The following is a 26,397-nucleotide window of genomic DNA, read 5'->3' on the forward strand; positions in this document are numbered from 1 at the left end:
ACAGTTTTTAACCTGCATCCTGTTGGGTTCAGCTGTTTGGAGTTTCCATCTTCTAAACTTTAGTACAAAAAAATAGATTTTCAGATTAATTGCGATTCTTATTTGAATGATCAATAATTGATTCTTGAAATCCAGAGATGGATCTTTGCATTTGTGTCTTTACTCAGTAAACATGTACATGTGCTCTGTGTTGTGTGTGTGCAGTGGTTACTTGTTGTAAATGGTTCAGTTAGAGCAGCATGATGTGTAAAATGTCCACTTTGTTTAAATCCAGTTATTACAACGTGCACAAAAATCTTATTTTAAGTGTAAAAGTAACGTAGATGCTAGCTGCTATATTAGCTGCCTTGAGTCACCACAGTCCCGTAAACCGTGACGTGAATAGTTTCAGTCTGTGGACCCGCCGCAGTTTACGGGACTGTGGTGACTCAGGATGGTCAGCTGACTCTGGCTGTCTCGTAGGGGATCTAGAGATCACATCTACAAGAGGAACAGACTGAAAAAAGACTCCACACACTGATCTGAGCTCTGGGTTTGTGTTTGTTAACGAGATATTATCTCTGACTACGAGATGTGAAAGCGTGGAAGTGGACTGAACAGTGTGCAGATTCTACTGTATTCAGTCTGTCTCTACCTGCCGGGGAGCTAACGCCAGCCAGCAGCTGTCTGCAGGTATCACACTGATGTCAACACAAATACAAACAGTGCAGATGAACTAATGAGCAGACTTTCAGTTTCTGCTGTCTGTACTCAAAGTGATAAAGTTGAAACAGCAGGTACTGACAGTCCATGTGTTGCATTATGGGATAGCATTTATGTGTTTTAAATGTACATAATGATGAAGCTCTTGCAAGTGATGCAGGTCTTTTATTATTCTTGCTCAACTGTTTTGCACATGTAGACCTAAAACATATGTGTCGTGTTTTAGTCTTTTGACATTTTTACTTGTGTTTGGCTGAACAACATGAGTTTGTATAGACGGTAGGGCTGCTTGATTATGGCAAAAATCATAATCACGATTATTTAACACAATTACTTTTTGACTCTCATTTTTGCCAATGCTGATATATGTGCACATATTTTTTTCCACCTGGCTGAGGAGACTATTACACCTGCAATCATAGATTGTACTAATGATCAAGAAAGACAATATATGAGGGAAGAACTTGTGAAGACTGGAGTTCAGGAGCTCAGCATTAAAACACATGAACCTGCCAAGTGGGTGGAGCAGTAGTTTTCTTTGACTTTATCAGACAGACAGGAGTAATGTGCAGGATTTAATCTTTGGTCCACAGTCCGAAGCAGAAGGTGGCGGTAATGCACCTCACACGCTGGTTGCCAATAGCTGTTATAAACCAAAAAGAAGAAGAAGAAAAAGAAAACGTTTTTTCCAACAGAGTGGTACATCCTGTCAGCCGAGGTGTTTCCTATCTCTGCAGCCGAACACAGCAGCTCCTCTGCGGACTGTTTCATCCTGACGGTCCCGGTGTTTCCTCCGCAGGCTCCACTTCACTCAGCTGCCCGACAGACCCGCTGATTCTTCCCACTTTAACCTGAATAACAAACCGGGGCTCGGTGCTCCGGTTGGATCCAGACGGAGAGCCGGTGCTAGCTGGGAGGCTAGCGGAGCGTTAGCCTCAGCATGACCGGAGGGAAGCACAGCCAGCTAGCCTCCGCTAGCCTCCCAGCTAACGTTACCTCCGGTTTCACTACAGGCAGATTCACTCGCTACAGTGGGCGAGGAAATAAAACCAATGAATCAATAAGTACAAACACTGTTGATTTCTTCCCGTGGAGCCGACATGCAAACTATTTAGGTTCAGTAAATCCCAGCTGTCAGTCAGCCTGGTGAAGGCAGGTTAGTCTGTGGACAGAGACGCTCAACGTCTGTCGGAGGCGTTTAAGGAGGAGCGAAAGCGCACCGCTGTAAAGGAAAGAGGTTTGCTGGATTTATAACACAAGACAGAACGAGAGCAACACTGCGAAATGACAATAATAAACAATAATCGTTTTATCTCCATTATCTTGTTTTTATAATCGTTGGAAGCCAAAATCGTAATCGAAAGTTAAATTTGATTAACCACACAGCCCTAGATCAAGTTCATATGTTGAAGGAGAAATATTTCTTTATTATATTATTTAATGTGTTTTAATGAATAATGTCTGATCATTGATATTGATCCTTCACATTAATCTCTCTCTCACACACACTGGTCTAAATGCAGGTGTTTAAAGTATTTTTTATGAATCAGTGTTGACATGAATATGTGTCTGAATGTTGTGGTGACATTTGGATGATGTCTGTAGAAGGCTGACATCATGATGATCCACAATAACACAATGACAAAGTTACTCTGCTCATTTTAGTGAAAAGCTCATTGATGAGGACATAGTAATGTTGAACTACACATTTAAAACCTGAACACATCTGATTGGATTATAAATGGATTTTAATCTACATCATTTATTCTTTATTCAGATTGAGTTACTGCAGGTTGTCAGAGATCAGCTGTGCTTCTCTGGCCTCAGCTCTGAAGTCCAACCCCTCCCATCTGAGACATCTGGAACTGTCTGGAAACGACGTGTGTGACGTGAAGCAGCTGTGTGATTTTCTGGAGAGTCCACACTGTAGACTGGAGGTTCTGGAGTAAGACACCATTTTTTACTTCTGTGCTGAGATTAATATGATGTGACAGTTGTGGTGACACTAAACTGCAGACATAAAGCTGATATTATGCTGATCCACACTGAGGATCTATTTTCTTCTTCAGTGGTTTAGTCCATTGACTGTCAGAACAATGTTGAGCTGCACATTTAAAACCTTCATATAACAAGAAAAATCTACACTGGATAATTCACTCTGAACCTCTGAAACTCTGTTTTTATCTTTTCTATTTGACAGTTTTTAACCTGCATCCTGTTGGGTTCAGCTGTTTGGAGTTTCCATCTTCTAAACTTTAGGACAAAAAAATAGATTTTCAGATTAATTGCGATTCTTATTTGAATGATCAATAATTGATTATTGAAATCCAGAGATGGATCTTTGCATTTGTGTCTTTACTCAGTAAACATGTACATGTGCTCTGTGTTGTGTGTGTGCAGTGGTTACTTGTTGTAAATGGTTCAGTTAGAGCAGCATGATGTGTAAAATGTCCACTTTGTTTAAATCCAGTTATTACAACGTGCACAAAAATCTTATTTTAAGTGTAAAAGTAACGTAGATGCTAGCTGCTATATTAGCTGCCTTGAGTCACCACAGTCCCGTAAACCGTGACGTGAATAGTTTCAGTCTGTGGACCCGCCGCAGTTTACGGGACTGTGGTGACTCAGGATGGTCAGCTGACTCTGGCTGTCTTGTAGGGGATCTAGAGATCACATCTACAAGAGGAACAGACTGAAAAAAGACTCCACACACTGATCTGAGCTCTGGGTTTGTGTTTGTTAACGAGATATTATCTCTGACTACGAGATGTGAAAGCGTGGAAGTGGACTGAACAGTGTGCAGATTCTACTGTATTCAGTCTGTCTCTACCTGCCGGGGAGCTAACGCCAGCCAGCAGCTGTCTGCAGGTATCACACTGATGTCAACACAAATACAAACAGTGCAGATGAACTAATGAGCAGACTTTCAGTTTCTGCTGTCTGTACTCAAAGTGATAAAGTTGAAACAGCAGGTACTGACAGTCCATGTGTTGCATTATGGGATAGCATTTATGTGTTTTAAATGTACATAATGATGAAGCTCTTGCAAGTGATGCAGGTCTTTTATTATTCTTGCTCAACTGTTTTGCACATGTAGACCTAAAACATATAAATGTGTCGTGTTTTAGTCTTTTGACATTTTTACTTGTGTTTGGCTGAACAACATGAGTTTGTATAGACGGTAGGGCTGCTCGATTATGGCAAAAATCATAATCACGATTATTTAACACAATTACTTTTTGACTCTCATTTTTGCCAATGCTGATATATGTGCACATATTTTTTTCCACCTGGCTGAGGAGACTATTACACCTGCAATCATAGATTGTACTAATGATCAAGAAAGACAATATATGAAGGAAGAACTTATGAAGACTGGAGTTCAGGAGCTCAGCATTAAAACACATGAACCTGCCAAGTGGGAGGAGCAGTAGTTTTCTTTGACTTTATCAGACAGACAGGAGTAATGTGCAGGATTTAATCTTTGGTCCACAGTCCGAAGCAGAAGGTGGCGGTAAAGCACCTCATACGCTGGTTGCCAATAGCTGTTATAAACCAAAAAGAAAACGTTTTTTCCAACAGAGTGGTACATCCTGTCAGCCGAGGTGTTTCCTATCTCTGCAGCCGAACACAGCAGCTCCTCTGCGGACTGTTTCATCCTGACGGTCCCGGTGTTTCCTCCGCAGGCTCCACTTCACTCAGCTGCCCGACAGACCCGCTGCTTCTTCCCACTTTAACCTGAATAACAAACCGGGGCTCGGTGCTCCGGTTGGATCCAGACGGAGAGCCGGGGCTAGCTGGGAGGCTAGCGGAGCGTTAGCCGCAGCATGACCGGAGGGAAGCACAGCCAGCTAGCCTCCGCTAGCCTCCCAGCTAACGTTACCTCCGGTTTCACTACAGGCAGATTCACTCGCTACAGTGGGCGAGGAAATAAAACCAATGAATCAATAAGTACAAACACTGTTGATTTCTTCCCGTGGAGCCGACATGCAAACTATTTAGGTTCAGTAAATCCCAGCTGTCAGTCAGCCTGGTGAAGGCAGGTTAGTCTGTGGACAGAGACGCTCAACGCCTGTCGGAGGCGTTTAAGGAGGAGCGAAAGCGCACCGCTGTAAAGGAAAGAGGTTTGCTGGATTTAGAACACAAGACAAAACGAGAGCATCACTGCGAAATGATAATAATAAACAATAATCGTTTTATCTCCATTATCTTGTTTTTATAATCGTTGGAAGCCAAAATCGTAATCGAAAGTTAAATTTGATTAACCACACAGCCCTAGATCAAGTTCATATGTTGAAGGAGAAATATTTCTTTATTATATTATTTAATGTGTTTTAATGAATAATGTCTGATCATTGATATTGATCCTTCAGAACACACACACTGATCTAAATGCAGGTGTTTAAAGTATTTTTTATGAATCTGTTGACATGAATATGTGTCTGAATGTTGTGGTGACATTTGGATGATGTCTGTAGAAGGCTGACATCATGATGATCCACAATAACACAATGACAAAGTTACTCTGCTCATTTTAGTGAAAAGCTCATTGATGAGGACATAGTAATGTTGAACTACACATTTAAAACCTGAACACATCTGATTGGATTATAAATGGATTTTAATCTACATCATTTATTCTTTATTCAGATTGTGGAACTGCAGGTTGTCAGAGATCAGCTGTGCTTCTCTGGCCTCAGCTCTGAAGTCCAACCCCTCCCATCTGAGATATCTGGAACTGTCTGGAAACGACGTGTGTGACGTGAAGCAGCTGTGTGATTTTCTGGAGAGTCCACACTGTAGACTGGAGCATCTGGAGTAAGACACCATTTTTTACTTCTGTGCTGAGATTAATATGATGTGACAGTTGTGGTGACACTAAACTGCAGACATAAAGCTGATATTATGCTGATCCACACTGAGGATCTATTTTCTTCTTCAGTGGTTTAGTCCATTGACTGTCAGAACAATGTTGAGCTGCACATTTAAAACCTTCATATAACAAGAAAAATCTACACTGGATAATTCACTCTGAACCTCTGAAACTCTGTTTTTATCTTTTCTATTTGACAGTTTTTAACCTGCATCCTGTTGGGTTCAGCTGTTTGGAGTTTCCATCTTCTAAACTTTAGGACAAAAAAATAGATTTTCAGATTAATTGCGATTCTTATTTGAATGATCAATAATTGATTCTTGAAATCCAGAGATGGATCTTTGCATTTGTGTCTTTACTCAGTAAACATGTACATGTGCTCTGTGTTGTGTGTGTGCAGTGGTTACTTGTTGTAAATGGTTCAGTTAGAGCAGCATGATGTGTAAAATGTCCACTTTGTTTAAATCCAGTTATTACAACGTGCACAAAAATCTTATTTTAAGTGTAAAAGTAACGTAGATGCTAGCTGCTATATTAGCTGCCTTGAGTCACCACAGTCCCGTAAACCGTGACGTGAATAGTTTCAGTCTGTGGACCCGCCGCAGTTTACGGGACTGTGGTGACTCAGGATGGTCAGCTGACTCTGGCTGTCTCGTAGGGGATCTAGAGATCACATCTACAACTTTCTAAACTTCTACATTCTAAACCTTCTTCAGCTCTGAACAGATTATGAAACATTGAATGATTTCAAGCATGAACTTTCTTTTCTAAAGTGACGTCATTTATTCTTTATTCAGATTGAGGTACTGCAGTTTGTCAGAGACCAGCTGTGCTTCTCTGGCCTCAACTCTGAAGTCCAACCCCTCATCCCATCTGAGAGAGCTGGAACTAGCAAGAAATGACCTGACGGACTCGGACATGAAGCAGCTGTCTGATCTTCAGGAGAGTCCAGACTGTAGACTGGAGACTCTGAAGTGAGTAGAGAGTTGGAGTCAGTCCGTGCTGGTTTCAGCAGTATTGTATTAAACACAGTTAGTATCAAAGCAAAGATCCAGTATTTCCTGGTGAACCTTCAACCTTCTCAGTGGCTGCTTTCCTCAGTGAAGCTGTGAGAGGAGAATGGTGACAGACTTCAGGATTGGACAAAAAGACAGAGAGAGAGAGAACAGTCAGCCAATCAGATCAGTCAGAAGCTTGTTGCTTGTTGTGTTTGAGTTGATGTGAAGACGACTGTTGTTGTTGTGTTCATGTCTGCAGGAAATAAAGCTGGATTACAGCTGACAGCCTTACAACATGTATAGAGACAGTGGTCCTCATCATCAAACTGTCCTACCATCAAATCTGATCTGAAAGTGTTTGTTCTCTCATTTCAACACTAAAGAATTGATCAGTTCATCTTTGTCAGAGCTCTAAGATCAGTCTGACTGCAGCCTGCAAATCACTGGCTCTGATTTCACACAAGCATCATTACGTTTAGTAACCATGTGGTCTTTATACAGACCAGAACCTCTGCTGAAGTCCAGGAATCACAGCAGCTGTTTAGCTGAGAGCTCTGACTGATTGTCATGTGATGATTTAACAGCAGGAAAGATCTTCAAATCCCACAGAGACTCTGTAACTTTCAACTTTTCTAACAGTTGACATGTATCAACAGTAAATCCATCAGTAAACTGATGAGTGAATGTCTCTGTTTCTGCAGTAATGATGTGTTCATGACTCTCAGCACTTTATTTCCTCTGTGTACTTGAGTGAAATCTGCAGAGTAAACAGACTTGATAGCAAAAGTCTGTGCAGGTGTGTGAGCTTGGAGCTCAGTGTGTTCACTCCAACACGTTAACATGAGAGCTGAAAGGAAGCAGGCTACGCTGCACAGCTGTTCCACTTCTGGTCTGAATAGGACTGAAGTCCCTGCTGCTCTTTATACTGGATGTGCTGCATCACTGACTGACAGCTGATGAAGTGAGTCTCACTAAACACTGATTTATGACCTCTGTTGTTTCTTCTTCTCTCATCAGCTGGGAGTATTTTTCTGAGTCTGAGTCAGAATCAGATTCAGACTCAAGAGTGTGAGTGAACATCCAGGAGTGTGTGTTGAGAGAAGATCAGCTGGATCCTGATGATCCATCTGGACCGGAGTCTGGATCTGGATTTTGTCATCTTCACTTAAGTCTCTTAACTGACTACAAACTGAACAGTTATCTCTGGTTTTTGTTGAATCAGCACTTTACAGATGTGTTATACATGAGCTGTTTGATGCAGAAAAGATTAAAAACAGGTGTTATCAGTCAGACTCTGACCCTGGGCCCATATTTATCAAGCGTCTCAGAATCACACTGAGAGTTAATGAGGACTAAAACTAATTAATGAAGCAGAAGAGAATTTACTGTGACTGTCAGCAGGAGAAGGATTACTCCTGGGAGAGAGTGAGATGTCGCTGTTTTACCACAGTCAGAGCAGCAAAGTAGAAATAATGATGACGTGTTGTAGTTTTCTCACAGTCTCAGCTGGAAATATGAAACAGTAGTAATTTGGTATAATATGTGTATAAGCAGGTAACCAGGCAGGTAACTTACCAAGGTTATGGAACAAAACTATGATGCCAAAATTCATTATAAGATGATATTTACAAAGTGTAAAGAAAGCCTGAGAGATAAATGTAGCCTATATGTTAATGAAGATAACAGGTAATTAGACTCAGCTGTGTGAAATGATCTTGGTTCAGCCACATGGTTTCACAGCCTGTAATAGTGCTGCATCTTGCACATATTGCACAGACACATGTTGCAAACCCTCTCCATGAAGAACATCTTCTCTTCCACTGTCCAATTCCTCTTTCAGCTACACCCCAAGTTAACTTGTGTTCTCTACATGAAGGTAAATACAGCGTAACAATAGAAACATATATTGTTCAGGTGCATCCTCCTCTCTCAAATATCAGGCTGTAGCTCTGCTGTTATTTGAAGGAGCCTCAATAAAAAATAAGCCTATAAAATATTTGATCTGTTGTAATGAAGTTGAGATATCCTTCATTATGCAGATGACATGATTCTGTGTTAATCAAAGTTTTAGTGGGCTGTAACTGAGGACCCTCGTCATGCTCATTATCTTTACGATGTGCATTAAGCCAGATCAAAGTTTGATTCATGACTTCCATCATTGTTGCTTCTGACAGAATCGTCACTGTTGCACAGCTGCATTTTCTCCGTTACCATAAAGTGTAACATTGTGAGGACGTTCTGTATTTATTTAAATGATGTTGTGTAGAAACATCATGTGTTCTCCTCTGCATCACACACAAAGTCAGTCTCACTAATGATTCTGTTTTAGTCCAAACAATCTTTTAATAAGCTCAGTGTCATCAAGCGTTCCCAAAACATCTCTCCTCTCAGGGAATATCTCTGCCTGAACTCCATCTCCTGCAGCTCCGAAATATTGGCAGAGATAGGAATCATTTACCAAGTTTGGAAAGTTGATAAAAGGCTTTTTCTCCTAAAAGTAGAAGCAGAGATGCGTCACTCTGATCATTTTTGGCCAGTCAGGAGTGATTTCCTGCTCTGAGACGCTTGATAAATACGGGCCCAGATGTGACAGATGTGACAGATTGGATGTCCACAAATTTCATTCAGTTCAATTGTGAAAGAATTTCTCATTGGTCCAGAAAACCTGCATGCAGGTCAAATCATATCTTGGTTCTGTGGTGAAAAACTTTGTATTTTTTGATTCCAGTCTAAGTTTTGATGATCATATCAGCAGCTGGTCCAGTCCTGTTTTCACCATTATAACATATTCAAATAATATCTATAAAACCAGCACAGAACACTGCTGCTGTCAGACTTTGAACTAAAAGCAGGAAAAGAGATCATATTACTCCATTTCTATCATCACTTCACTGGTTACCTGTTTGTTTTAGGATTGATTGTAAAGATTTGATTGATTACTTTTAAAGGCTCTTCATGGCTCCAGATGACATTTCAGAGTTGCTCTGTGTGTAAATATTAAAGGTATCCAGCTTTTATATGCTTTTATATGTCTTTTTAACTATAGATCATTGTCACATTGTACTTGGTCCCAAAGACTATTCAGTCTTCAAAGATCATCATGTTAGTACTGATATTGGGAAACTGGCTTTTAAATACTATCCTCCACACAACTGGAACAATCTGCAGAAGCTTGTAAAATTAGACGAGTTAATCTCTTTTAATCAATTTAAATCTGAGAGCAGCTGTTGTATAATCCTTTGATACTGAAATTTTTGTGGCTTTAATTGTTTTTATATGTACTTTTATGGTTTCTATTGTTCTTATATATGATTTGTTGCTGATGTTTACTGTAACTTTCATGAGCTTTTATATGTAGTGTAGCTACTCGTCCCTGTAGAAGAGAGCTTGCTCTCAAAGGCCCTCCCTGTTTAAATAAAGGTTGATGATGATGATGATGATTATTATGTCAAAATGAACAATTTATATCTCATAACGATATTTAACAAGTCATTTGCATCAGGCTGTAAGTAAACACTGATCAGCCAATCAGGTGGCTTTAACAATAACTATATAATTTAAACTTGTAGGTGAGATCATGTGATCCAGAAATTGGTTTGCAGTGTTTGTCCAAAACTTAACAAACACAATAAAAGAAACACACACACTAAGAAGAAAAAGGCAATCCAACACATCGTCCACACATGGCACACATCCTTCATAAACACACTAAACTACTACACAGCAGCGTCCAGCAGTGCTCCTGGAGTACAAAGATTCAATGTGAGAGAAGACACAATGCAGCCCAGAAATATACACAATACCATACTTTCCACTGACTACAGTACTGCTGTGAGTACCAGGAGTTTTTATGTGCTGCTGTGTGTTATAGAGAGCGATGGCTGATGGGATAAAGGAATTCCTCGCTCTGTTACTGTTGCAGCTGGAGGCCTGAAGACGTGGGCCTGATGGGAGGAGCTGAAGCTCACTGAACAGGGTGTTGTGGGTGAAGCAGCAGGTTTTCAGTCTCTGACAGGTTCCGGGTTTGGTAGATGTCCTTCTGTGCAGCATCAGTGTTACCATGGCAACAGAGGATGCAGAATGTCATAATACTCTGAATAAAACACATATAAGAAGATCTCAACATAAAACAGTCAGAATCAAAGAAGCCGTTTTTGTCTTTTCTTCAAAATAAAGTCAGTGTGATAGTTTGACTTCAGTTTGTTATCAGTGTAGATCTCGAGGTGTTTGTTCTCCTCCACTGCCTCAATCAGCTGAACGCTTAACAATGTTGGTTTTATTGCTGAGCAATTTTTTCTAAAATCAAATGATCCTCACATTTTCCCAAAGCCTGAGTTGACGTCTTCAAATTTCTTCATTTGTCCGACCAACAGTCCAAAACCCAAAGTTAACAAGTTTACTATCATAGAAGTAAAAATAACTTGTCAAAATATTCACATTTGACAAACTAGAACCAGTTTTGGTGTTTTTTTCAAAAAAATGATCAGAATAGTTCCCCATTCTGTTTGATTAATTTACTAATCGTAGCAGCTCTAAAGGGATGTTTTCTTTCTTTTAGTAAATTTACATTTGTGAAGGTAAAATGTTGCAATGATAAAACTTAAATTCATAATAAAATAAGAGTCATTGTCTTAATCATGTAAATAGAAACTCAAAATAATATCTTAGAAGAAAAGTGGAAAGTTTTGAACTATGAAGGTCTTCATGTCTTTCCAGAGTTTATGGGTGAATCTGCAGCTCCACAATAAGAGAGAAACAGTTTCAGGTTGTAATTCACAGAAAGAAAACATCACATCAGTATCGTTTTTAACTTCTGAAGGAAAAATGTTACAGGATAAAACTCATGAATCAACTTTTAAAAATGTATTTGACCTCATCAGATATGAAAAAGCTTTGCTGTAGAGTCCAAACTTTTCTCCAGTTTCCATCTTTCACATAATAATTCCAGTATGATATTGTACAGGGAACAGCAACAATGTTGTTCTGAAACAAAGCTCTTATGTTGTCGTTATTTCTGCTGGAACCAGAAAAACAACATCTGGTGGAATCCATGCAACCGAGAATTGAGGTTGTTTTGGGAGCAAAGGGAGGCCCTGCCCAGTATTAGTGTGCTGTTCCTAATAAAGTGCTCAGTGAGTGTATATTCCTTCATTCCTTCCAACAGTTATTCAGGAAGTACTTATTAATAATTCATTAATTATCAGGATTTGTTATTTGCTTTTTCTTTGGTAACTTATTGTAAAATGTTAAAAACACAACCGTTAGCAGCTCTACCCTGGATAATATTTCATGTGTTAGTGAATGAAATATTGATTGTGGTTGTAATGTATTCTTGTGGACAGTAGCAGGTAGTTTGTTGGTTTGGACAGCAGGTGGTGCTGCTGCATCAACAATGAGCTGACACTCAAACATACAACAGTGTGTTTTTGTCTCACAGGGAGACAAGCTGGGTTCAAACCTGTGACATGGACACAACTCCAATAAATCTACATAAATATCAGCTGTGAAACAGGAAGCTTTGACATTTTATGAACCTCTTCTAATCCAGTTTCCACCTTATATTTCCCCTTCAGTAGCTTTAAGGTTGTAAAACTGCTGCAGCAGCTGGATTAGATTCAGTGTTGAAGTAAAACATCAAACCATCATCTTTGTTTTCTTTATTTCCACTGGTCCATTTACTCAAGTACTGTACTTTACTACAATCATCAGGTACTTGTACTTTACCTGAGTCCACACATTTTAATAATACTTTATACTTTTTACTCCACTACATTTATTTCACTTATTTTTACTTTTCAGATTTAGATTTTACAAATGCAGGACTTTAACTTGTAACAGAGTATTTTTTCACTGTAGTATTGATACTTTTGAGTAATTGATCTGAATACTTCCTCCACCTCTGTTTATTTCACAGAAGAAGCTCCTCGTTAGAGTCCAGCTTTAAGATTTGATCAGTTCTGACTCTGATTCTTGTCTTATTATTCCAGTCAGAAAATAAAGCAAAATAAAATGTATTTTCAGCAGATTCACGCTGCCATAATAAGTCATTAATGATAAATGATGATGAATGAATGAAATAGTTTCAGTTTAGTTTTTATTCTTATTACTGGTCACAAACTGTGGCTGGTTTTTCAACATTCATTCAGTCTCAGCAGCTGCTGACTCAGTTTTTACTGCCACAGCATCTCTGACCTCATGTTCTCACAGATTGTAATTTGGGGAAAAAGAGAGCAGTGGTATTGATCGGTACTCAGTATCAGCAGATACTCTGAGTACTGAGAGTCAGTATCAGGAGAGAAAAACCAAGAAAACATCTCAGTTCTGTCATTTGGAAAATGAATCCGACTTGGATTTGAATAAAATGGTGGATGTTTTTCTTCAGAAGAAGGTGAGAACAAATCATCTGGTTTAAGGTCAGACAGCTCAGTCTGTGTTCACTTTAATATTTAGTTGTACCAGTGTGTCTCTGTGATCAATGCTGATCAATAAATATCAGGTTGTCCTGTGTAATGTTAATAATGAATATCAGTGAGGTGTTTTTGATACTTGGAGCAGTTCTGCTTTCACATGTAAAATGCAGCGTTAGATTTCACTCTCTTATCAGCGTCACTGTTCATGTTGTTGAGTCTAACTGATAAATGTTAGTCAGTCCTGCTCTGACACATACAGCACAGATACTTATGGCTGGGACTTTGTCTATGTACAGTGCAGCTAAATAACAGCTGGCAGGTGTGTTTTTCTTTGTAAAGCAGGAATTTGATGAAGCTGCAGGTGTTTCTGATCTGTGCTTGTTGTGTTTTTAATACAGTGTGTTTCTTTGCTTCATGCTGTGAACAGTTAACCCGTTAAGCAACATTTCAGCCTTGGTGGCTTGATTCATCTCTCTGGAGTCTTCTGAATCACATCGAAGCTACAGTCAACTGAAAAGGTATTTGGTGTAAAATAATGTGTTGATGTGTGATAAAGGTTTGAGAGTCTCCAGTCTCTCTCCTCCTCCTGCTCTCCTGTACAGCTCAGGTGGATCATTACAACATTCTGCAGCAAAGAGACACAACCGCTGTCCAAGCTGCTGATCCTGGAACAGTCAGGGATCATCAAGCTGTCTGATGTTACTCTGTCGTCCACAAGCTAACAGTTAGCATTCCCTCTGCTGACAAATAACAGCATGCAATCTTCAAGACTGGCAGATTTGTTGATGCTCAAGGTTATCTGAAGGTTATCTCAAGGTTACTAACTGCTGATGTGAAGAGAGGAATCGCTGCAGGACGTCTGATTAGTCACTGTTTCTTAGTTTTAGCGGTTAAATGACAAACTTGGTCATTTCCACTTGAACTTGAACCTTCATTGTTGCCTCATTTAAGGGTGTATGAGGATAGGAGGGTGTGTGCTTCTGAAACACATATAAAAGGAATATATAGCGAGTGAAACAACTGCAAATAATAATACTCTGATGCACGTTATTGAGGAAATTATCACTAATTTAACTTCTCAGCCAAAGTGATGAAAAATAACAAAGAGCAAAGAGTAGTTCAACCACTATCAATCAAATCATATAATAATGTAAATTATCTTTCATTACTACTATGCACAACATAAAGAAAAGTTGAGATGTATAATAACTATTAGATCTAACCATAGATTTTACAAGAATATGGTATTTAACTTTACTAATAAAGATAACATGCACACCGAGCCTTAACTGGTAACACCTGCATGTCATACAGCTCCTGCCTCACCATTCACCACACATCATTATAGTTTAGTGCAATCATAGCAATTAACAGCAAATCACTTCCAATAACTTCACTATATACATAACTTCCACATCTGTAACTAACAATAACACTGTGATTTAAAGGCCATTAAAAGCTTACAGCATCTGCTTTTAACCTAAATTGGTCATTAACAACTTCTCTCTCTCAAACTCAATAAACAGAAAGAACAGAAAGATGATTGATCACCTACTTTTGTTGTATAAAATGAGACAACTTAAGTCCCAAAGCAAAGAGGTGATCAATAACTGTCAACTTGTGATAAATAAGTTTCCAGGTAAGAGATTAAGACATGACAGAAGAGCAGCATAACTAACAAAACAGGAAGTGGAGTAAGAAAACGTTTTACCGTTTAAATATCAAATAATCTAATCATATAAATGCACACCTCGCTTTTCAGTCTGGAGTGAAATTAAAAGGCGATTGATGACAATATTGATCTGATGGGTTGTAAAGTTAGAACACTCATTGTAGTCATGTGAGTGTTTATTTTAGATTGACTGTTACAAGTTGATGTTTAATTCAGTCACAGTGATTATTGTTCAGGATCTTATGAACTATTTGTGCTTTTCATGTCTGTGCTTCTGTTCTTCATGTTTCTATTAGAGTCTAAATTTATATTAACATTAATATTTCCCAATTTATTGCTTTATATGTCTTGTATGATGTGTTTCTGTGTCGCATATTTTAAATAGTAGCTGACAATGTAGTATGATGTGCTGCATGCTATTTTCTTAACTAACATTAATATGGTTATTAAGATGTATTTCGATTGTTAAATAAACCAATAACTAAGTAAATAAAAGTCATCAAGTTAATTCAATAATAATTTTAATATTACACTGTACACCCACAAAAACTTACTGAACTTCTGTTAAATGTAAAACTTCCAGAAATTGATGAGAAACGAGAAGGTTTCCCATGTGTCTACTTAACACATTAATAGTTAATAAAACCGTTACAGAGAAAATACATTTTAATATGTTTCACAGAAAACGTCTGTTGTAGTGGACATAAACAAATATAAACAGATGAGTCAACATTAAAATGAGATTTGATTTCTACATTGCAGACGGGTGAAAAAAATGTTAATGACTTCTAATTAGTTTTGCACTATTTTTTACAATAATTTATATTGTTTACATGTTAAACAAAAGGGAAATATGATATATTTTGACATATATTTCTCATATCAACATGATAACAAATGATTTGAACATTATAGAGCTGGGGTCCGTTTTACAAATGACTGTTACCTGCTAATTGTAAACACATTTATGAATAGTGCAGTCCTCTTGCCTGCTAATGCAGGGTCACAAGTACGTTGTTCCTTTTGATTAGTTAAATGGGTCAAAATTAACTCACATGTTCCCGACACACAGTGTGAACTTCTACAGAAATATTTACCAGAAGATTATTTCCACTAGTTGGTGACGTTGGGGATTTATACTGTATGTATGATTCAAGTGCAAAAGAGGTTTCAATCCTGTTTTTAACTTTACATTGAGATCACACACTTTGTCCTTAACACATATTCTATTATTTACATAATTCATAATTTGTGGTTAAAGTTGGGATTAACGTCTTATAGAAAAAATGTTTTAATTAATGATATGATGCACTTTTTAAAAAATAAATGTTTAAAGATAAAAAATAAAATAAAAAATAGGAGAAGCAAACAAAACTGGATCTAAGATATGCGATGCAGACATCACAGGTAAATATTAAGTAAAAAACAAATGATGCTACAAATGATTGAGGGTTGAACGTATATGAGAGACAGTTTTTATGGCATAGCAAGTCTCTGCAGTATAGTTCAGAGTATCCAGATACTAAAAGTGGCATTAAAACATACAAGTTTGGTGTTTGGATTGAGAATTTTCTGATATGAATGTGGCACTTTCCAAAAATCAAAAGCAGGTTAATGCTGTATAAATATCAGTCTTTAAATGGTAATTCCCTACTCCAAACAGCACAGATTTATTTATTTATACTTCTTTGAAGAGGGTCCAAAATATTTTACTGTATGCAGAGCTGGCTGTGACCAGTTTGGTGCCCTCGGCAAGAGTTTAGCTGGTGCCCCTTGTATCACAACCACTTCCACCACCAAAGTTCATACACTCACACAGACACTGCACAGCTTTGTGTCTCAGAGATTTTCTTTATTTTAGAAACAAACAAAAAGAAAAAACAACAAAAACAGAAACGGGATCCTCATTTAATTCATCTGCTGCTGATCCACATCCAGCTCATCATTAATGAGTCATTAGTTATGATTGTTATAAACTGACAGGAAGTGATGACGAAAATGTGAAATGAATTTAAATTGATATTTATTTCACATTGCACCTGGTAAATAATTCCAGCCCTTATGATCATTAATGGTTTTTATTGATATCTTTAATACTGTGACAGTGAAACATGTATTAAATTGCATTTTTGTGATATTAAAAATGTCTTAAAAAGTCTTAAATTTAATCTGATGAACCTGCAGAAACCCTGTAAAGTCCAGGAAGCTGTTTAATCCTATTTTGTGGAGTTTCAATCAGCACCATAATAAGTATTATATTTTGTGGATGTATGTGCATATTTGCATGTTTGTGTATCTGTGTAGTTTAATTTTGTCTCACCCATTTATTTGTCAGACTTCGTATGTTGTGGTCTGTGTTTTCTGTGCAGTTTTGTTGGATAACTGTGGATAAAATATAAAAATAAAAAAAGAAAGTGAAAGTTATAGATTTATCAGAAAAAAGGTACTTTAAGTTCATATTCTGCAGAAAATTGTCCCCTGCATTAGTTATTATAATATATAGTATGCAGCGTTTTCCCGCCTGAAATAAAGAACGTCTCTGCTATCGTCTATAAAAACTATAAAAAACTGTTACAATTTTATCTTTTTAATCTGATATTAACCAGATCAAGATTCAGATAAAACAGGCAGTGGAGCTTCATCACACAGCAAAGGCCACATATTTAATGAGTGAGCTGATTGTTTCCATATAGGACGAGATACAAATCAAAGTGTCTTTAAAGGCCCAACAACCAAGTTTCTCAGTTATGATTGATGTGATTCTACATGAACACAATTCTCTGCCAAAGTTTAGATTATTTTACACGAGAGATTTCTGTACTTCTGTTTTTCACTCATACAGTCCTTGGAGTTTAAAATATCAAACTCTTAATAATTTACACCTAAATTATATGTTTGTTAACTCTGATTGTTGCTTATGCAGTCAGATTTGCTCTTTATTCCAACAAATCATCGTATAATGTGCATCCAGCCTCAGTCTGTAGATTTATCTGTTAACTTCCTGCATGTTCCACTCTCGCCTCTCAGAAAAGAATCATAATGCAAATAAAGTTTGTCTTTGCTTTTACGGGAAATATAGACCCCTAACAATAATGATAAGGTGACAGAGGCAGGAATTACAACATGTACTAAACATTTCTTCATGTGTGGTAAAGACCGGCGAAAATTCTTGTGAGAGAGTTTCAGTCTGCAAAAGGGAAGTCAGATCTTTCTCTGAACATCAGCATCAGTCGTGTGGTTTCCACAGTGTACTGTAGTTGACTTTTAACTATCAAGGATGAGATGTAGGCATGAAAATTAGATAAACTTTCTAACCCTTTTATTTTATAATTGTAGTAATAACTAAGTTGAAGAAGGTTTAGCTTGCTGAAGCAGAAGGAAGCACATCTCCCACCATACATGTGAATTATGTTCTGTTTTCTACTTATATATCTTTTTGGAGGTGGTCTGATGCTTCGTTCCTGTGCTCATGTAGAGTCCCTGAAAGAGGAAGTAAGCAAGAGGGACATGGGTGTTCCTGTACAAAACTGAAGGATGACAGGAAGTGGCGGTTTGTGAAATATGCACGTAGCTTTTTAAGGGGGGAGGAATTCAACATGAAGCAGAAAGAGGAACCTGAGGTCAAATCAGCATCTTCCTCTCTGTGACTAAAGAGCAGAAACTTCATCTGGAAACTCAAAGACAACCTTTAGTTGAAGTGAAAGATGGGATAATTTAACTGTATCGTTCATCTTTCTACATTTGAAGAACTCTGAATCCTGAATCTGAACTCTGAATCCTGTTTGGTGAGTTTTATTAAATATAAATTAAAAAACACATTTATCTGTGCTCAAGTATAAAATCCCTCAATATTGGTGGTCTTTAAATTGTATATGTAATTCTCTTTGTTTCATTCTGGTGAGGTTGAATTTAGGAAGATGACTTTTTCCAGTGTTGTTTGACCAATCCTTGCTGTTCATCCCATATGAAGTTTATTTGAAATTATTATTATTATCCACAAGTTGTTTATATCTGTGGCAATAAAATGTCAAAAGAAAAAGGTAAATAAATGAGTATGTTCCTCTGGTACCAAGGATACTTAGACCATAATTAAATGTTGTAAGTTACAACTTATTTTTAAAGAAGGAGGTAAGATGCATTTTTGTAACGGCAGGAAAAAGGTTTTAAAACCTTTAAAAACAACAGAAAATACTGGAGCTTTTGTTTTCTGTCTGATAAAGTCTCAGATGATTTGAGTTGCATTTACTGTGCAGGTCTTGAACAGTTGCACTGGTGAGAAGACCTGAGATGAAATAATCATTAAATCCATATCTGTATAATTCACATGTTTATATGAACAAAGGATCAGATGAGGACTGTACATGTGATGTGGAAGGTTGCACGTAGTGATGAACCCACAGTAAATTATTAGCAGACTCTGCAGTTCCCCTCAGCTCCAATCAGCCTTTTACACTGTTTGAACTATTTTTTTTTGGTTTTACACATTTAGAGACTTGCTGGTGAATAAAGTGGAACAGCTAAAGAGATTCATATTTGTTCACATGGACAGAGACACCACTCCACACTGAAGCTAATGTTGCTCAGTGGCTGCTATGTAAAACAAGACTAGATCAAAACCTGGTATAAGACTGAACCGTGTATGATTAATGTGTTACAGGGATAGTCAGTGTCTAAATGTGAATTCCACAATATTAAATGTTCATCTGCAATTTTCTGTAGTGGTCCCAGTAATACTTATTGTTAAAGTGACTGAAGTAGGATCACATAACATGGTTAAGCTACGTCTGTTAACTCATCCTGTTCTTTTATCTGTTTCACTCTGCATTGAGTGTTTTGTCAGAGTGATGGTTATTTGGGTTGCTTTAACTGTACACTAGGGGTGTTCCCGAATACAAATACGTTATTCAGCAAAGCACAAATAGTGGATTTTTTTACAATAATTTGTTTCATAAAAATAAAAAAAATCAAATACCAGCATGCAGGTCGGTTACATCGCTACCTCAGTCTCTCTCCTCTGCTCCGCTGTTACATCTATCAGGAGGTTTCAACGAGGGGAGTCACATTCACCTGCATCTACAAGTGTTTATGAAGCAAGGGCACACTGCATAACATGGCTAACATTAGCTACATAGGCTACAGTAAAATCACTATATATGGCTCTCAAACTATATGCTGTGTATTTACATAAACACAGAGTCTTCCTCGTGAGTTGGCGCCTCTGCCAAACGTGCATTTAGAGGGGATCTGTGCGCGGCCATGACCGGAAGTAATCCTTGAATGTAGGTGTGACGATAGGTGAGACAAGCGGCCCCTGTGAGCCAATCAGATGCCCGCGGTCAATAGGTGCAGATAATAATAAAACCGCTTTGAAGACAAAAACGGAAAAAGCGCATGAATTTCCGCTTTTTAATCCACACGAAAAACAGAAAATAAATGAAATAATGAATAGTATAATTGTTTATCCCGTTATCAAAAACATTTAACAGAGCTTTGGGCAGAGGGTACATGGACCCCGCGGACCTCTGAAGAAAGGAGGAATGGAGCCGCGTGCACGTGCAAGTGCATTAATTGGTCTTTACAGTGACAGCACATTATGTCACTGAGGGAAAGATAAGACAGAAAGTACTAAACAAAAACTGAATTGAGTCGCGTTGCATTGTGGGTAATGTAGGCACCAAGTTTTGACAGGAAAAAAGAACATGTGGAATAAAATATATGTGATTCTGCTGCATTGATTTCAATACTGTTTTTTAAACGATCCATTGTGAATGTTATAGGAAAACAACGCTGAATGGCTTTAGTGCTCTTTTAGTTATGCATTCATGACGCCAGCTATATTACAGATTCTGTGATTCTGATTCAGATTCTGTGTGATTAAATGTGACCCCGACTACACACTGCTTTTTGTAAGACATCAAAAGACAAAAAGGTTGGAAACCACTGGTTTCATCTTTAACAATGTGTTGTATTTTAAAAGCTTGTTATATTATCCATTGTGTCAAATCTTCATCTGAAAAGTAACTAAAGCTGTCAAATAAATGTAGTGGAGTAGAAAGTACAATATTTCCCTCTGAAATGTAGAAAGTAGCATCACATGGAAATATTAAATCAAAGTACAAGTACCTCAAAACTATATTTAAATATAGTACTCTGTAGTCAGTTCCTCTCCAGCACTGATCAGCAGTGGGTTACCAGCAGGGTTTTAAGGTCTGATCAGGGTTGGTTGGTTGCTCTTTACTCCAGACTCCAAACTAAAGCAGTCTGAGTCTTTGACTGCACTTTGAAACTGTCTCCCATTGGATTTAAGATCTGTGGACGCCTTTAAAAAGCAGCTCAAGACCTGTTCAGACTTACCTTTGAGTAGTAGTGTTCTATTTATCTGATTCTATTTTATTTACTATTCTTATATTGTGTCTCTATTTTCTTCATCTTTTATTGTGAAGCACTTTGTCTGACCTAAAAAGTCGCTTTATAATAAACTTTACTTACTTGCTTAAATTATTAAATGTCAGCCCTGAATCCAGTTAAGACAACTAAGTCAAACATCCTAATATTCATACGTACGTTTAACATGTACACACACACACACACACACACACAACCACATACAGGTAACTTCCAGTAAAGGAGGAGCAAACAGGTAGAGAGTAAAGGTGAAAGTATTCAGGAATAAAATCATGAGAGTTTTGCCAGAGTTGTGGCGCGCTCCCGTCATTTCCACCGTTTGGTGTAACGTGGTCAAAAAACTCAGTCCGAGCGTCTCAACTCAGTCTTTATCTCGTCTTGACGTTCCGATCAAATCAAACATGTTTAATATTATCCTGAGTCTTTAGTTTTGGCTCATGCAAATAGTGAAGGTGCGCTCTGTCCAGTACGGATTTACACATCGAGTTTTTTTCTACCATGTGACCCCAGGGGCTCTCCGTAGTCCAGCACCAAACGTGAAGCAGCAAAGTGACTATAACGACCGAAATAAATCCTCAAATACCGTCACACACGATGGACGGTGAATTAACAATGTTACGAGTCGGTGTTTAATTTTGCGTGTATCTGATCCACCGTCCAGCACATATTTTAGTGAGAAATGTAATTCTTGAAACTGTTCGCCTCTCATTCCCACCGTCTTCTCCCGCTAAAATAGTGCAGCTAACCAACGGAGGCTGGTGGCGAGTTGAGGCGACAAAATCCAAAATGTAAAGTTTGTACACAAATATAGTTTATCTTTATGGATTAAATTAATGCCGAGTTGACAAGAAGACTGTCGACATATGACGCCTTTTATCTTGTGTTTCTAGAATTATGTGTTTTTGCGGACACGTAAGGAATTGTTAATATGTCATATTTATTAGAGGAAGTTTGGCGTAATACTTTCCCCGGAGAGCGCAGGGAGTTTCAGTTTAATTCACTGCTACTATGTACATCTTTAACATTTTGTCACCACTACAGAAACAGCAGGTAGCTGTGAAAGTATGATAAGGTTGTCTGACGCTGACTGCTGTTAGTTATTGGTTTGACAGTCTAATATGTGTTTGTGTTGATTACTGACGGTGGCTGATTGTACTCAGTTTCTATCGGCAGTATGCAGTAAATGGTCGCCCTTTGTGTGTGTGTTTAAACTACTTTCCACATGTGGAAATATGTACTTAACAAAAAAGTGTAAAACAACTGAAAATACGCCTTATATTCTAGTTTCTTCAAAGTAGCCACCTTTTGCTCTGATTACTGCTTTGCACACACTCTGCATTCTCTTGATGAGCTTCAAGAGGTAGTCACCTGAAATGGTTTTCACTTCACAGGTGTGCCCTGTCAGGTTTAATAAGTGGGATTTCTTGCCTTATAAATGGGGTTGGGACCATCAGTTGTGTTGTGCAGAAGTCAGGTGGATACACAGCTGCTAGTCCTACCGAATAGACTGTTAGAATTTGTATTATGGCAAGAAAAAAGCAGCTAAGTAAAGAAAAACGAGTGGCCATCATTACTTTAAGAACTGAAGGTCGGTCAGTCCGAAAAATTGGGAAAACTTTGAAAGTGTCCCCAAGTGCAGTCGCAAAAACCATCAAGCGCTACAAAGAAACTGGCTCACATGAGGACCGCCCCAGGAAAGGAAGACCAAGAGTCACCTCTGCTGCGGAGGATAAGTTCATCTGAGTCACCAGCCTCAGACATCACAGGTTAACAGCAGCTCAGATTAGAGACCAGGTCAATGCCACACAGAGTTCTAGCAGCAGACACATCTCTAGAACAACTGTTAAGAGGAGACTGTGTGAATCAGGCCTTCATGGTAGAATAGCTGCTAGGAAACCACTGCTAAGGACAGGCAACAAGCAGAAGAGACTTGTTTGGGCTAAAGAACACAAGGAATGGACATTAAACCAGTGGAAATCTGTGCTTTGGTCTGATGAGTCCAAATTTGAGATCTTTGGTTCCAACCACTGTGTCTTTGTGCGACGCAGAAAAGGTGAACGGATGGACTCTACATGCCTGGTTCCCACCGTGAAGCATGGAGGAGGAGGTGTGATGGTGTGGGGGTGCTTTGCTGGTGACACTGTTGGGGATTTATTCCAAATTGAAGGCATACTGAACCAGCATGGCTACCACAGCATCTTGCAGCAGCATGCTATTCCATCCGGTTTGCGTTTAGTTGGACCATCATTTATTTTTCAACAGAACAATGACCCCAAACACACCTCCAGGCTGTTTAAGGGCTATTTGACCAAGAAGGAGAGTGATGGGGTGCTGCGCCAGATGACCTGGCCTCCACAGTCACCGGACCTGAACCCAATCGAGATGGTTCGGGGTGAGCTGGACCGCAGAGTGAAGGCAAAAGGGCCAACAAGTGCTAAGCATCTCTGGGAACTCCTTCAAGACTGTTGGAAGACCATTTCAGGTGACTACCTCTTGAAGCTCATCAAGAGAATGCCAAGAGTGTGCGAAGCAGTAATCAAAGCAAAAGGTGGCTACTTTGAAGAAACTAGAATATAAGACATATTTTCAGTTGTTTCACACTTTTTTGTTAAGTATATAATTCCACATGTGTTAATTCATAGTTTTGATGCCTTCAGTGTGAATCTACAATTTTCATAGTCATGAAAATAAAGAAAACTCTTTGAATGAGAAGGTGTGTCCAAACTTTTGGTCTGTACTGTAGATCATTTTAAAAAACTGTATAATGGAAGATCATTCCAAGAAAGGCAGTAAGAGGGAGCATCCTTCAACAATGTCTTGTTCAGAGATTATGTGACGTAAAAATAGAAAAGTTTATCCTTAAATGTGCTGTAATACCAGCAGAGGGCAGCACTTCATAAAAACATGATACTGCCCACCAACTGTGCAACAATAAAAATGAGATATACTCATCTGATATGAAATACAGACATCAAAAGCTTCACACTTGGAACGTGGCTTCAGTTTGTTGTTTGCTTCCTCACAGAGGATGTAAATGTATTCAGCTAGAATTCAGGTGATATGTGGATATAATGAGTTTTGCAGTGATGAAAGACTGAAACTATGAAAATAACCAAAGTTGTGATCTGTTTGTTCAAGCAGTAGATGATTTACATTTAACACGCACATGTACAGAAGTCATACTGGTAAAGTGTCATGAGATGAGAACTGAATAAAATGTCTCTTATTTCCAGTAGGGGGGCATAATGGCGAAACTTAAAGAGGAGCTCTGGAAAACTCTGCAGGAATTAAAAGAAGATGAGTTTAAGAAGTTCAAGTGGTTCCTGGAGCTGGATGACATCCTGGAGGGCTTTAAAGGCATCCCAGTAGCTCAGCTGGAGAAAGCAGGAAGGGAGGAAACAGTGGATCTAATGGTACAGAAACATCAGGATCATGGATCTCTGCAGCTGACCAAGAAGGTTTTAGAAAAGATCAACAGGAAGGATCTGGTGCAGCGTTTACAAAACTCCCCCTCAGGACCAAAAGGTAAGTTAGGAGAAGGAATCTGAAAAGCAGTGTCACATACATTTCATACATTATTACATGAGTTATGAGTTATTATACAACACGTAGTTTCAACCAAGCAATCTGATTGGTCAACTTGACATTTAGAACGAGCTCGAATCAGCATGACAGCACACGTAGCCGCGCTCAAATGAAAAAAGCCTCATCAGTAAAAATATCACTCCGCCGTTCATTAGAACTACAGTCTGTGACGTCACGCTAACAACAACAGTCACTTCTGGGTAGATGACTGGTGGTTGATTGAGTTGTGGAGATCTGTGAACGTGGCAAACTTGTTTTTTTCTGTTGTCATTTTCAGTCGTAACTGTAACGTTTGAAGATATGTAGTTAAACACGGTGGTCCGACCTATCTGACGCTTCTGCTGGCTTTATTTTATGTACTGTGTTGCTTTGTTAGCGTCTTTGGTTTGTTTTGTTTTGTGGGGGAACTGCAGAGCTTTGAGTTGTCTTTCTTTCATGTTTGTGAAACTGGATTGAACTGAACTGATTAGGAGTTGTGGGAAAACAAAACGGACCCTTTACTGAGTGGACTGAACTCTGAGACTGTGAGACGAGTTCCACATGCACTGCAGAGTGAATGTTTACTGATGAGGCTTCTTTCATTTGAGCGCCGCTACGTGTGCTGTCATGCTGATTCAAGCTCGTTCTGAATGTCTAGTTGATCAATCAGATGATCGATCGATCAGAACTACCTGTTGATTTATTTAGGCCTCTCTCTCTCTCTCTCTCTCTCACTCATACACACACACACACACACACACACTCACTCACTCATTCACACACACTCTCTCTCTCACTCACTCACACACACACATTCTCTCTCTCACTCACTCACACACACACACTCTCTCTCACACACACACACACACACACACTCTCTCTCTCTCTCTCACTCATTGTAGTGACTTGATTTTGACAAAAACAAAACCTAAGCCACAGTGAGGGGCTGTTACCAAGACATGTAATTGACGCGTCGTCATGCGACGGCTCCGTGTACTAAATCAAACATCCTCGGACTTGCGCTTCAGATGTGTTTATTTATCAACGTGCACCAATAAAGCATTTGCTATGCATACACTTATATTTATAACTTGCATGAAAACAACAAAAGGCTTAAAGATTAGCCTCTAAACGGCGGTCAAAAAACTGTATGCTTCTCCCGGTAAGCAGCACACCTGAGGAGTAATTGCCTCTTCCTCTACATATACATTTCCGTATGCTGCTGTTCAGTACGCCACCTACTGTGGCAACCAGGGAGTAACCTTAACACAGTTTTAGATACAAATGGCTCTAACACACCGGCCCCTAATTGAATGGCCACAGACATTACAATTACCTTCACGTGTAAACAAATAGAGCCATAACTTGAGTGACATGCATATAAAAGTGAACCCAAACAACAACAAACAAAAAAAAAAAATTCAAACATTTGTAAACATAACTCTTTTTTTTGTGGAGGTCACTATACCGCATCCCTAATTGCTTGTGGCTTCCTGCAACAAACAAAGCTTACTGACAGGTCTTTCCAAGACGTTTGTCTTCGTCTGGAGATGCACAGAGTGTACTAACCCTTTTTTGTCTGGGAAAGTTTCCAAAATTCTGCCCAGAAGCCAAGATCCACGAGGAGCAGCAGAATCCATTACAACAACAATGTCTCCAGGAATGAAGTTTCTCCTTTTCTGATTCCATTTCTGGCGTTCTTGCAGCAGAGGGAGGTATTCCTGTACCCATCTTTTCCAAAATAGATCTGCAATGTACTGAACTTGTCGCCAC

The 26,397-nt window shown here is 38.7% G+C and overlaps 1 protein-coding gene across 4 annotated transcripts in view; it reads left to right on the forward strand.

The window, feature by feature from the left end:
- The window catches only part of LOC121890611 (NACHT, LRR and PYD domains-containing protein 12-like), a 79,752-nt gene that overhangs the window by 22,061 nt on the left and 31,294 nt on the right, over positions 1 to 26,397 (forward strand). For 2 of the 4 annotated variants that reach the window (XM_042403052.1, XM_042403053.1), the window contains exon 3: positions 24,297 to 24,585. In XM_042403052.1, coding sequence (XP_042258986.1) covers positions 24,297 to 24,585 — 289 coding nt within the window. Of the gene's footprint in view, positions 1 to 18,354; positions 18,441 to 24,293; positions 24,586 to 26,397 lie in introns of those variants that run through there. The other 2 variants (XM_042403055.1, XM_042403054.1) reach the window with 2 other exon arrangements.

The sequence above is a fragment of the Thunnus maccoyii genome, chromosome 23 (assembly GCF_910596095.1).
Source record: "Thunnus maccoyii chromosome 23, fThuMac1.1, whole genome shotgun sequence".
In the NCBI taxonomy this organism is placed as follows: domain Eukaryota; kingdom Metazoa; phylum Chordata; class Actinopteri; order Scombriformes; family Scombridae; genus Thunnus; species Thunnus maccoyii.